The sequence below is a fragment of the Chiloscyllium plagiosum genome, chromosome 2 (genome assembly GCF_004010195.1).
Source record: "Chiloscyllium plagiosum isolate BGI_BamShark_2017 chromosome 2, ASM401019v2, whole genome shotgun sequence".
Lineage (NCBI taxonomy): Eukaryota > Metazoa > Chordata > Chondrichthyes > Orectolobiformes > Hemiscylliidae > Chiloscyllium > Chiloscyllium plagiosum.
In genome coordinates, this window is record NC_057711.1 from 69,094,684 (window position 1) to 69,108,848 (window position 14,165).

Below are 14,165 nucleotides of genomic sequence, written 5' to 3' on the forward strand. Positions count from 1 at the left end.
GTGCTGTACTGTTCTATGTTCTAAGTAGGAACAGGGTATTGAGTCAGATGATCAGTTATGATCGTTGAGTGGCGAAGCAGACTCAAAGGGCCAAATGGCCTATCTTGGCTCCTATTTTCTATGTTTCTGTTCATAATTGAACAAAATTATAGCCATAGATTGTGAATGTCCATGTAAACATGGATTAAAAAAATAGCAATATAAAGAATAGTAAGTCATGACAGCAGGCTATTTTTCAGACTGGTAGACTGTAGAATGTGGTGCTGTCCTGGCATGTTCTTTTTTATCAAGCCGCATATAAAAGACTTGGATATTGGAATGCAGATAAAAATTCCAAAATCTGAATGAGTGGATGGCATGAGCTATCTGAGAGGGATCAAGGGCAATCTGAAAGGGCAGGGGACATCAAGCAAAACTACAGGTGACCTGCGTTGTGGAGTGGTGTGAGAGAAGAGTGATGATGCTAAAGGGACTTACAGAAGAGTTGAACTGTTTCATTCCAGAGCTGAGATCTTCAAACAGCCTCACCTATGGATGCACTCCTCTCAAGACAAATATTCTTGGCAAAGTTGCACACAGATCGGGTGTGCATTTCAGAAAGCACAAATGTTCACAGGCCAGGCTATCCTGAGCCCACAGGGAAACGTGGCCTCAGTTGACTTCACAGCCAATGAAGTGTTTCTTTTAAAGTGTAGTCCTTATCCATCTCCTTATTTTGAAACCATCTGCAAGTGTTGACATCACTCCCAAGTCTATATTTAAATACTTTAAAAGACTCTGTGAAGAGAGGTACCCTGAATCCTGTGGATTTGCAATAGCCACTTGTATCCACTCCATAAAATCTATGTTTCTTTCTCTATACAAAATCTTTATTTTGTATGTCCACTGGGGTGAAAGGATCACCTAACCTCCATCAACACTATATTCATAGATGCATTTCTCCAACCTCCAGTTTATTTTACTTTGTCAGAGGATTTTGTGAAGTTTATTTAGCTCGATTACTCATTCTAAAATCCATATTGACTACTTTCATTTCTTTCATCCATAGCTTCATCCTTAATTTAGAAACTAAAATTTCCCTTAGCACAGACGCGAAGTTAATTGACATGTAATTACATTCCTGATGAAGGGCTTTTGCCCGAAACGTCGGTTTTCCTGCTCCTTGGATGCTGCCTGAACTGTTGTGCTTTTCCAGCACCACTCTGATCTAAACTCTAGTTTCCAGCGTCTGCAGTCCTCACTTTTGCCTGTGCAATTACCCAGATTAGTTTAATCTTCCTTTCTAAAAATAGGTCTGACATTGGCTAATTTCCAGTTTGTTATCATGCATCCACACTCAATACAAATCTAAAAAATAATTTTTTGCACTGATGCAATTTCCTATATTACCATTCTTTGGTTTCTAAGATGCATCCCATCAGGCCATGCTAGTTTGCCAAAAGAGTTCTTTGTCTCATGATAATGCTGATAAGGATATGCTTTTAGGTTGTACACAAGGACATCAAGTTGCAGTATAATGCAGGGACAGAGCTAAAATTCAATCTGATGTGCTGTATAACAGAACTCACTAAGAAACCTTTCTAAGCACCCTTGATAAATTCAAATATGCTTTTAGTGTTCTCCTCGGTTGCAGTCTCCCAGGTTCTCAGAAAAAAGGTCTGTTGTCTTTATACTAATGTAAAGAGCTACACAATGATGAAGAGCAAAAGAATTTCATAACCATTTTTATACCTTTTAAAGAAGAAAAATAAAACCAAGGCTTGCACTCATACTGTGCTTTTCACCTCTATTGATTGTCTGAAGTACTTTACAGTCAATGATGTATTTTTGATGTGTAACCATGTTTGCAATGTAGGAAATGCAAAAAACTAAAACGTTGTTATCTTTTACATAGGATTTGAAACCAGATTATATTTCTAAAACTGCACTTCAGAGAAACCTCAATTTTGAAATAGTCTGCAAAAAGGTAAGACTTTTGAATGAATTTGTCAATGTTTGAAAAAGTGCTTGTGACCAGGTACATGCTTCAAATTCCAGGCTTGTGCTTCTGCAGAAATGGTAACAAAAATAAATAAAATATCTACATGCACACATTAAATTGCTAACTGTGACTTTTCACAAATAGCAATCTGATACTGAAGACATATTTCACTGTATTCTGCTACAAATTTTGGCCAGGATACTAGGGTGAACTCACTAGCAGATATGAATACTACAACAATAATAAAATAGTTATAGAGCTGGACCTGCTCCTGCTTAATCTTGACACACAAGATTAATTAGAAATTTTGTGTGGAATTCCACATCTCTCTGTTGAATGAAATGAAAACTATAAGTGAAGTAAAACACACAGAATACACTGACAAAGTGAATATATTAAAGTGTGTAGAGCATCAGATCAAAACAAATATAAATACAAAGAAAAAATAAAGAATGTAGTACAAAGGATATCAATACCAGAGAATATGTAACCAGAAGGAGAGAAAATTAGAGAGCTAATAAAAAATTTAGTATGACCCCAAATGTATGAGAGTCAAATGGGGAACAATGTAATTCGTAACAAGAAGACAAGATAAGTAGATAGTTATAGAAAAATAGAGGTTTTCACAGGCTATGCAATGTAAGATCACCTGTATATATTTCATTTCATTACATGCCAGTCTTGTGATTGAGGGATCTTCTGATTTGCACTGAGCAACACAATTAGTTTTCAATTAGCTGAAATATTAGAAAAAATGTTTTGTTACAATTATTGTACTAATTAACCTCAATCAATTGCATTGAGTTCATTTGTTCATCAGAGTACTTTTTACCTCATTCATGTATGGTTAAACTGGATCTATAAGTGAAGCATTTTGGTCCAAGCAAGTCAATATCATGCCTGAGTCAGTGCAGTGTGCTTTCATTGGCCTTCTGTCATCCTAACTAATAGAATAAATTTTGTTCTCATGCAATCTTGCCATTTCCTTATGTGAATACACAGTAATTTCATTTTAAGTTGTGGAGTGTTTTCATTGTCTTTGAGTATTGCCAATGATCGTTTAATGGAATGGATCTGACTGTCACTTCACACATGGGAGACACAGATTAGAGATTTGAAGCAAATATGTGAGACTACAATGACAACCAACATAATAGTTCATCTATTGAGAGATTTTAAATGTCATGATCACTTAATACCATGTTTTACCTAATTATAGTATCCTCACAGTCAAAGTTTGTGCTAGACCTTGATAAACGCTACATAAACCTGCAAAAAAACCTGCATAAAAACAAATATAACTTACAAAATAAAAAAGGATTTTTTGTTGTTTAGTTAAGCTGCAAAATAATACTAAGATACCATTTGCTACATAATACTGACTGACACTTAGAAGGTTAAAAGGAGTATAGATCAGCTCACTCCTATTATACTTGTAGCAAGACCCAGGAAAGTGGTCTATAATTTTCACCAATTACATCATTGACATTACAAAGCTGTATTTCTTTTAAAATGGTAATTCTAGTTATTTGCAATTCAGATTTTTGATTTATCCCATTGTTGTCAGTGCAATCATTAGACATTAGTTTTCTTCAAAGACTGTGTTTATAATAGTTATTCTGTTGGCATTATCATATAGTCACTTGTAAACATCTGAATTAGAAGCAGGAGTGGACACGTCATCCCCTCCAGCCTGATTAATAAGATCACGTCTGATCTAATTTCTCCATATTCCCGCCTGATAACTCTGTACTTCCTTGCTTATCAAGAATCTAAACCAACACCTCTTATGAGTGTGTTACTCTGCATTGACTGAGAATTTAAATTCAAAATATTTAAATTCACAAGTAGTATCATACTTCAAATATTACTTTTTCCATTCTGGCAATATTGATGGTAGCATAATGGTTAGTAAACAAAATACTTGTTTGTACTTCCTCCTTGAATTTCCTTTCCAGGACTAGATTTCTTTTTCTCTGCACTTGTAATGACTGGTAAATGACAATAGCTATAAAATTAATCGTGAATATGGAGTTCTAAGGCCAACAGCTGTTGTTACCATATACACCTGTAATATTGTAAAACATCCCAAAGATTTTTCTGCTATTAGCAAACAAAATTTTACTCTGATCTACTGAGATGTTAGAGCAGGCAATCAAAATCCATGAGATAGTTTTAACATTGCTGGCTTGCTGCTTTTTACTGATTTGGTTTTTCTATTGGTATGTAACACATAATAAAGTTCAGCTTTCTTATACAAACTGAAATAGGCTTTGCAACCTTTAATTGCATGCAGTTCAAAAGTAAGACTTGTTAACTTATTAACATAAAAGTCTAGACTTATGTTATTCTCTCTCAGTACTACTCCAGTTATAAACTGCTGTTCACAGTTGCTGTCCATATAATGTCTGAACAACTCCCTGGTGCATTTTTTGTGTATGTTTGGATTGAAAGTGAAATAAACCTCTGGGCAATTGAGCTTGTAGCACAGATGACATAGATTATGTCATGTGATCTAGATGAATGCTGTAAATGCATTTGTAAGAATAGTGCTAGCCAGTTCAGCCCCTTGATTAGTTGTTGTCCTTTGATTCAATTAGATCATTACATAATGGTTCCCTCAAAAAAGATCAACTGGATTAGGTGGTGAAGACCTCCCTTCACAAATCCACTGCTGATTCTCTGAAATCAACTCAAACTTGTCCAGTGTTCGGTGTCCTTCACTTTTACTGTTTACCTTCTAGTCTGTTGACTACACCAAATGGCACATGATTTTCTTCAAAAACTCTCAAGATGCTTGGCTCGATGTATCATTTTATTTCCTCTAAAGTCTATCTGAACTTTGCTTAGATTTGTAATCTTTGATTTACATGCTAAGCTGCATAGTCTTTGTCAAGTAATAGTTTTCTAGCCATGGTATACTCACATTAAAATCTCTCTCTTGTGTTAGAATCCAAATCTTCTCAGAGTGCCAACTAATTCTTCTTTGCACTCTCCTTTATACAAATCGTTCTTGTTGTTACCTTTTTCAGCCAGCTGTGGTGCACTGACTTCCTTTCACAACATGGAATTAGACATGATTATTGCAAAGGCGTCATTCTTATCTAAGTGTTCTCACAGTTATGACCTGAATTCGTTTAGTTTTGTTCTTGCCTGTTCTATTTGTTCTCTGCCAAACATTATATGGCATTTATGCACCTTAACATTTTCAGTTTCACTTACCTGTGGTAGCCATAGTATCATTAGTACTAAAACTAATATAGAAGCACATTTCTCTTCTACATACTTGATAGAGCTATAAATCTTGCTTTAAATCTAGACAGTATTTATTGACTCATTAAAAAAAAAACACAAGCCAATTTCTACGATGTTCTTTTTTGGGAAAAACTCGGTTAGTTACATTACTTTTAGCTATATTAGACAATCTTTTTCCTAACCATTTCATTGTTTGAACAATTTAAGTTTGAGAGGCTTAGTTCCTAGATGATAAATGCAATATATACTCGAATGAGGACTTTAGTTAACCGAGGAGAAAAATCAATAAAGCAGAATATGGATGATTTGTTTTGTCAACTTGCTTGTTCCCAAGCTTTTTACCCATTGACAGATGATATAGTAGTTAACAATAAAGTGCAGCTGTGGGAATATCCTATGGAAAATGGAGTACTACGATGGATTATCACTGTGTAATGAGCAATAACAACATTAGTATTAGTTCTTGCGTTAATACCTTACTTTAATACAAACATCTGGTTAAGATAACTTCAACTTTTGATAAAGAAAACTGAGATGCTAATTTTAGTGAAAGAGATTGTAATGCAAGTCATGGCAAACAAGTCTAAAATTAGCCTAACCATAAACCTATGGTGCAATTCTGGCTACCCAGATTATTATTATGAGAGTCACACCCTCTTAGTTGGCATAAATGCTCAACACAAGTTCATTATGGAAGGTCACAGACCTGAAATGTTAAATTAGTTTCAGTCTCCTTATATACTGGTAGACTTACTGAGAATCTCCACTTTCTGTTTTTATTTGAGTTTCAGTGTTTACAGTATTGTTCTTTTGGTAAATGCTCAACATACTGTCTTTCTTTGATCAATTCCATATTTTTTTCACAGTCAACACTTGCTACTTATTTCTTTGTTTGAAAGGCTTGTGTTTTTTGGATCCATTTCCGCCCCTACATTGAGTTCATGGCACAAATCAAACATTTCTACTGTGAAAGAGAACTACCCTTGATTCCCATAGCAATGATGAATCATTCCTAAACTTTTGTTACTTCAAAGCATGTTTCAAACATGACTTAAACTTGAGAGTCTCCTTTCTTTCATTAATTATTTGAAATCTTTCCATCAGTTATAAATTCAAGAAGCACCACTCCAGACAAACTAATACTGTTAACCTATTTTGGCTGGTGAATTCTAACTATATTATCTTACCCATTTTTCTCATCCTGAGAATTTATTTTATTTGTTCATGGGATGTGATATTGATGCATCTATTGCCTATCTCTTGTTGCCCAGAGGGCAGTTTGATAGTTAGTCTCATATTGCAATGAGTCTAAAGCCACATTGAGGGGAGACTAGGTAAGGATGGAAGTTTCTTTTCCTAAGCACTTTACTGAACGAGAATGGATTTCTATAACAATCAACAGTGGTTTCATGGTCATCGTTAGACTAGCTTTCTTTTTTACTATTTTTTAATTGAATTTGAGTTTCATCTGCCACATTGAGATTCAAACCCCTGTCTCCAGAATTAATTCTGGTTTACTACTGATATTACCACTACACCACTGCTCCTAATTACGACATATAGAAGCATCAGACCAGTCCACTATAAGAATCCTGAAGGTCTCGGAACTTGGCTTAAACATAAATATGTTTAAACATTGAGAAACGACACCAAAATGAAAGGTGCAAACCAATTTCAGGTTAATAGTAAGTATAAATAATTATATATTATGATGTAAAATGGTTTATATATATTAATATAACTTACTTTAGCATTTGAATTTTGAAGTAGTGCCTTGTGGATTTGTCTGAAGTCAATGAATCTGAAGAAATGTACAAGTTAACTTGCCAGTCTTTCTGCAGCCACTATTTTAAACCAATATGTGCCAGAGAGCACCTGACTCAGGGATCCTCTTGGAATGGTAATGGAAATTTGTTGTATTATGAGAGTTTTAAGTGTGGAGAAAACAAACATTGAAAAGCATTAGCTTGCTTTTGATTTAAAAGAATAAAGAATTATTTTGTTCTTCATTTGTATTTTTCTTAGGAAATGAATCCATAGATTAGAAAGCTTCTGGTTCAGTTTATATAAGACTTGGTCAGACATAAAAAACATTTCCATAGAGAAAAGAGTTAGTTGAGGATAGTTAGGAAATAGGTTACGGCAGTGTAAGAGCTTTAGTTTGAAAAGTCCAAACCAGAGGTGTATGGTTATTTGAAGCTAAGGATGTTGAAGCTCAGTTTTGTAAATATTCAAGGAAAAAATTATGTAATTCTCAAGACTATACAGAAATGAAAGGAACAATTAAGTCAAACTTATAGATGTGATAGAAAAAGGCACTCTCTTGCTGATATGAGTTTTGTAAAATGATAGTGTTATGATAAATAGTATTTTATTGTGCCATACGTTTTGAAACCGTTACAGCAATGTTATATGTAAATATCTTGATTTGCCCTATTTTATTGTGGAGTTTATACAATCCTGAGAAGCATAGATAAGATGAATTGTAATGGTCTTTTCCCTATGGTAGGAGAGCTCAAAACTAAAAGGCATTGGTTTAAGGTGAAAGAGGAAAGATTTAAAAGGGACAACTTTTTTCACACACAGGGTGGATTGCATACTTGGAATGAACTGCCGGAGGAAGTGTTCGATGCAAGTACACTTACAACATTTAAAAGACATTTGGCCAGGGACATGAATAGGATAGTTGAGAGGGATATGGCTCAAATAGAAGCAAATAGGAACTAGTTTAGTTTGGAAACCTGGTTGGCATGAACAAGTTGGGCCAAAGGGTCTGTTTCCATGCTGTATGCCTCTATTGTCATTTCTTTTGTGTATGAAACTTGATTTATTGTTAAAACTGAAGCTGCAGTATCACAGACTTATTTTTCAGTGAAAGACCACTGGATTAAATGGGTTTTTATTAAACATGATTTGAAAAGTAAAATTTCAGTTTGGGATTTGACTTGTCCAGTACTAACATAGCTAGCATCATAACAATTTCTTTTTGGTTTTGCTAAAAGGCTGTAATAACTAGCTGTTTAATATATAATGAAAATTGGCCATTTGGATGTCTGCTGTTTATCATCCTTATTTTTGGATTATTGCTACAGGCGTTGATTGTAGTATGCTTTTTTTTAGGTTGCTTTTTAATTCACAAGATCTGGGCAATACCATATTTGCTAGTCATTGCATTTATTATCTACTTGGAGAAAGGTTTACATTTAACTTCTACTTCTCTTGTCCTTTCCTAATTTTCAGAGCATTTTCCTGTTACCGTCTCCAATGGAGTCCTTTTTTTCATTTGTCCTCTGAGGTATCAATCTTGTGTTAGACCTGGACTCAGGCAAGTGAAGAGTATTCCCGCTTCCATCACATTCCTGACTTGTGCATTGTTGATAGTAAACAAAATTTATGGAGTCTATTATTTTCCACAGAATCTGGCATGTTGTTAAATGTTGTTAAATGTCGAGAGACAATTACATCTGCAGTTGTTTGGGATGGTGTTTACTTGCCAATTATGGGGCAAGAATGTTACTTGCCACTATCAGCCCAAGTCTAAAGTTTGCTGCAGTGTATTAGCGTATGCCTGTATGGAAGGATTGGATCTAACGAGTTAATGTGATACTGGGCAATGTGCACGCATCTCTAACCTTTACTGTGTGATTATCAAGGAATGTCTGATTGCATCGAATACAGGAAAGGCTATCGACCATGACAACATTCTAGATGTACACAGCCCGCCATTTACAAGGCATGTGTCAGGAGTGTGAAGAAATGCTCTTCAATTGCCTCTCCAACATGTCTCAAAAAGCTTGACATCACTCAAAACGAAGTAAGCCACTTAATCAGCAAACTCTCCACAATCTTAAAAACTCACTTACTTCACCTCTGACACACAGTGATATCAAAGGTCCCTTCTAGCCACACATCATTTTACCTTGGAACAATATCACTGTTCCTTCTCCTTTGCTGGATCAAGATCCTGAAATTCGCTGTCTAACAGCATGGTGGGTGTACCAAACCATGTGAACGACAGAGGTAGATAATTTTGTTCTGGATCAGTGGTGCTGGAAGAGCACAGCAATTCAGGCAGAATCCGACGAGCAGCAAAATCGACGTTTCGGGGAAAAGCCCTTCATCAGGGCTTTTGCCCGAAACGTCGATTTTGCTGCTCGGCGGATGCTGCCTGAATTGCTGTGCTCTTCCAGCACCACTGATCCAGAATCTGGTTTCCAGCATCTGCAGTCATTGTTTTTACCTAGATAATTTTGTTGTTGGTATGTAGCCAGGTCAGCATTTATTGCCCATCCTAATTTTCATTAAGAAAATGCTTTGCAGTAACTCGCTTGTCAAGCAATGTCCAAAACCAATAAGAAAGAATTTAGTCACTGCAGAATTCCTAGAGTTTGACTCTTGTAGCCATAGTAGTCCCCTAACCCTTGAAATTCAATGGCATTACTATCACTGAATTCCCCCACTATCAATGTGCTGAGGCATACCATTAACCAAAAACTGAACTGAATAAACCAACCTGGGCAACAGGTTGGCTCAGTGGTTAGCACTGCTGCCTCACAACACCAGGGATCCAGGTTTGACTCCACCCTTAGGCGACTGTGTAAAGTTTGCATGTTCTCCCGTGTCTGTGTGGGTTTGCTCCAGGTTCTCCAGTTTCCTCCCACAGTCAAAAGATGTGCAGGTTCGGCAGGTTAGCCATGGTAAATGCAGGGTTACAGAGATAGAGTAAAGAGATGCGTCTGGGTGGGAGGCTGTTCGGAGGGTCGGTGTGACTCAATCAGTCAAATGGCCTACTTCCACACTGTAGTGATTCTATATAAATACAATGGCTGCAAGAGTCAGTCAGAGTCTAGGAATTCTGCAATGAGGAACTCACCACCTAATTACCAAAAAATTGTCCACATCTACAAGGCACACTTCAGTAGTGCACTGGAATATTTGCATTTGACTGGATGAGTCCAGCTCCAGCAGCACTCAACCTGACACATTCCAGGACATTGAGTGAAGTCAGTCATAGTTTTAGCAGCGCACAAAGGCTCTTTGATCCATTTGATTCATACTGGTCATCAAGTCTCCAACAACTTGGCCCTTAGCTTCATAGGCTATGGTGCTTGAGGTGATTATCCAAATAATTCCTATATATGGTGATGGTTCCTGCTTCTACCACCCTTTTCAGGCAGTGAATTATAAATACCCACCTCTGTCCAAGTGAACAAAACTTCCTTAAATCCCCTCTAAATCTCCTGCCTTAAATTAATCCCCCATAGTTATTGATCCCTCTGGAAAGGAATTCCCTATCTACCTTAGCTGTGCCCCTCATAATTTTGAATGTCTCAGTCAGCCCACACCACCCCACAAACTCCCAGCCCTCTCTGCTCTAAGGGGGAAAAAAAAACTATCTAGTGTCTCTTCAAAGCTCATGTGTGGCAACCAAATCTGCACACAGTGCTCTGGCCTAACAAATGTTATATGCAGCTCCACCTTAACCTCCCTACTCTTGTATACATTGCCTTAACTAATTAAGGCAAGAACCACCTTACTGCCTTAACCACCTTATCCTGTCCTGCTATTTTACCATTCATCATTTATTCCCGTATGTTGTTAGCCCTTTCAAAATACAATACCTCTCACTTTTCAGGGTTAAGTTCCACTTGATATTGTTCTGTCCATCTGACAAGCCCATTTATATTGTCCTGTCATCCAAGGCTTTCCTCTTCCCTATTTACACTAAGTTTTGTATCACCTATGCATTTACTGATCAAAGGTCATTAATGCCCTCTACAAGCAGCAAGGGATCCAACACCAAAGCTGTGGTACGCCACTGAACATAGGTTTCCAGTCACAAAAACAGCCTTTTACCATCACCACCTGCATCCTGCGACAACGCCAATCTTGAATCTAATTTGCTTAGATCCCATGGTCTGTTAGCTTTTTGACCAGCCTTCCAACTGTGACCTTGTCAATAGCCTTGCAAAATGATACATTCAGCCCTTATTTTAATATGCCTGTATTTGGAATGAAATTGGCTGTATAAACTTGCCTTTCTGTAATTGCAACCTTCTATCTGTAGTGGTGTGGTTAGGAAGGGTGCAGCACACATTTTTACACAGCAGTTTGCATTATAATTGTGAACTTAAGTTTATAACAAAAATATTGACTAAAATTGTATGCAAGTATAAAATTCTTGTTATTTCTCATCAATGTAAACAGTGTGTGGGAGAGGTGTGGAAGTGGTAGATGGGGAATACCCTATCCTTGTAACCCTGCATTTACCATGGATATTCTACCGAGCCTGCACGTTTCAGGACAATTTGGCATGGCCAATCCATCTAACCTGTGCATCTTCAAACTGGCGGAAGAAACTGGAGAACCTGGAGGAAATCCACACAGATTCTGGGAGAATGCGCAAACTCCACACAGACTGTTACTCAAGGATGGAATTGAACCCTGATCCCTAGTGCTGTGAGGCAGCAGTGCTAACCACTGAGCCACTGTACCAGTCCCTGCTGCTTTTAGCCTGGTTCCCTTTCTTCTCAATGACCCCTTGTCACTTCCTTAATCTTTGAAAAAATAACTAAGCCTCATATTTTAGTATTATTTTCAAACATTGTCATCTGTCCTTCTCCACCCATACTCAAAATATAAAGAAAACAGTTGAGCCACAACTGAACTTGGTGGGACAACACTCCTGATTTTGATTTCTAACCAGTTTGAAATGACCTCATAACTCCGGTTTGTTTTTGCTCTTCAAACCAATTTTTAATCGCTTTACTCCCCCTCTTTTTAATTTTCTTTAGTAATCTTGTGTGACGTTGACAAAGGCTTTTCTGAACTCTCCACACACTGTGCTCAATAAGTTTCGACATCAACTGCTCAAATAATTCTGAGGTTTGCCAAACACAGTCATCCCTTTTGAAACAGTGATCTTCACTTCCAACTGTTTTTCTTTATCTAGACATATGGTAATTTCATTCTTAATTAAAGACTTCAGGGTTTTTTTTCCCTACCACAGGTGTTGAGCTGACTGGCCTGTAATTACGAGATTATCTCTGTCTCCCATTTTAAAAATGGATATTACATTGGCTATTCTCCAGTCCTCTGACAAGCATCCACATTTGAATCATCCAGGAACATAAATCCTTTGGACACCACAATTTCCTTCGCTGTCTGCCATCAAATCCGGCCCTGGTACTTTGTATTCCTTTCAGAGAAGCAGATGTGGGCCATTCAGCCCATCGAGGCTCCTCTATCATTCAGTAAGATTTTGGCTGATTTGGTCGTGCTTGTGGTCTCAGCTTCACTTTCCTGTTTATACCCTATAGCCTTTGACCCCTTTGTCAAAAATCTATCTCACTTAACCTTTAAAGACTCAGCTCTCATGACCTTCTGAAGAAGAGGATTCCACTTGATCAGTTGAGAGCAAACTTAGTTTAATTCAATGAATGTATTTTTTTATCTACTAACTTGTTCTGAAGTACACCAGGATGCACCTCCTTTCTAGTATTCTGTTTTTAGTAAAATACTGTAATATAGTTCTTAACTGCATTTATTATTTTTGATCATCTATTCATTTCCGTTTGTCTGTTGTTCCAAACCACATCAATTTGCACAGTGAACATAGAAGCAGACTTTTGCGTTTGGTGTCAAAAATTGCATAGAACTGCAAAGGGCATAAGGCACAGAAACTGTGGGTCCAGTCCAACAGTCTATTGCTTATTCTCCATTGGAATCTCCTCTCCCCTTCTTCATCTAAATCAATCATCATAATACACTTTTCCTTTCTGCCTCAGATGGTTGTCTTGCTTTCCCTTAAATGCTCAGACTGAATGTGCTTTCAGTGTTTGGTTTCTTAACCTTTTCATTCATTTTCCAGCATGGATCCTTGACCGAAACTAAGTTGTTTAATAAAGGACATTCAAATAGGGTACATACATACAGATCGCATTAAGATTTGGCAGCTGTCTCAAATATGTAACTTGGGCATCCTTTGGGAAGTCCCCTAAGGTCAGTGTAATGTCAACAAAATTTTTTTTTTATCCCATTATGCATTCATGAGGCGTGGGCATCACTAACAAGGCCATCCTTTGATGCCTATCCCTACTTGCCCTTTAGAAGGTGTCAGTAAGCTGGTTTCCTGAACCGCTGCAGTTCATTTAGTATGAGCACACAATCAGCGCATATAGACCCATCACCAAACTGCTTCCATTTCATATTCAGTATGTTGGATCACTTGAAATGGTTATCTAGATTATTTTGAGAAATGAACTGGTTGCATTATTGGAAGTAGACTGGCAAAGTGGAATAGGAAGACTCAAAACAATTTTTAGCTAATGAAGGAAGACAAAGGGACCAAAAAAACGATTCTTCACTTGCCTGAAAGCTTTATCTTTTTGCAAACTTGTGAAAATCCACAGCTCTCGTTGTTGAAGTTGACATGTGATGTTTGCAATGCAAACTTCTCAGAAATCTGTGGCTTTAATAAATCTTTTGCAGCCTTTAGACTGTTCAAGTCCCAGAGAATTCTCAGATAAAACTCAATTTTGAGTAATTTGACATTTTGTTTTTACTTATTTATGTTAGAATATAATTAAATTGTTGGAGTTCTGAATATTTTTATTTTCGTTTCTGAATTTTGTTACTTTGCCCTTTCAGATTTCAGGTAATTTCCATGATTAAATTTAGCTGGTATATATTTAGGATTGCTTTACTAGACCATACAAATATAACAACATAACTATAGGAAATTTATTTTACTGTTTAATAACTTCCTCTGCTATATCTGACTCAGCTATAATTGTGGCCCTTCATGCCTATGCACCCCTAGTTACCACATGGAGGGTCTAGTTCAAAAGCCCCCTGCCTCTAGCCTCAGTGACTCTGTCGCTGTTAACCTGACATTTTCCACAATTGGTGAGGGTCTGCTCTGCAGCAT

The 14,165-nt window shown here is 37.0% G+C and overlaps 1 protein-coding gene and 1 long non-coding RNA gene across 5 annotated transcripts in view; one reads left to right on the forward strand and one right to left on the reverse strand.

Annotated features, from left to right (window-relative positions):
- Positions 1-4,983, reverse strand: part of LOC122560690 — a 117,419-nt gene extending 112,436 nt beyond the window's left edge. The window contains exons 1-2 of the long non-coding RNA XR_006314786.1: positions 4,908-4,983; positions 2,631-2,718 (exon numbers count right to left, since the gene is read on the reverse strand). This is a non-coding gene — a long non-coding RNA (uncharacterized LOC122560690). The remainder of the gene's footprint in view (positions 1-2,630; positions 2,719-4,907) is intronic.
- srfbp1 (serum response factor binding protein 1) overlaps positions 1-14,165 on the forward strand; it is a 205,421-nt gene that overhangs the window by 135,008 nt on the left and 56,248 nt on the right. For all 4 annotated transcript variants that reach the window (XM_043711584.1, XM_043711594.1, XM_043711604.1 and 1 more), the window contains one exon: positions 1,895-1,966. In XM_043711584.1, coding sequence (XP_043567519.1) covers positions 1,895-1,966 — 72 coding nt within the window. The remainder of the gene's footprint in view (positions 1-1,894; positions 1,967-14,165) is intronic.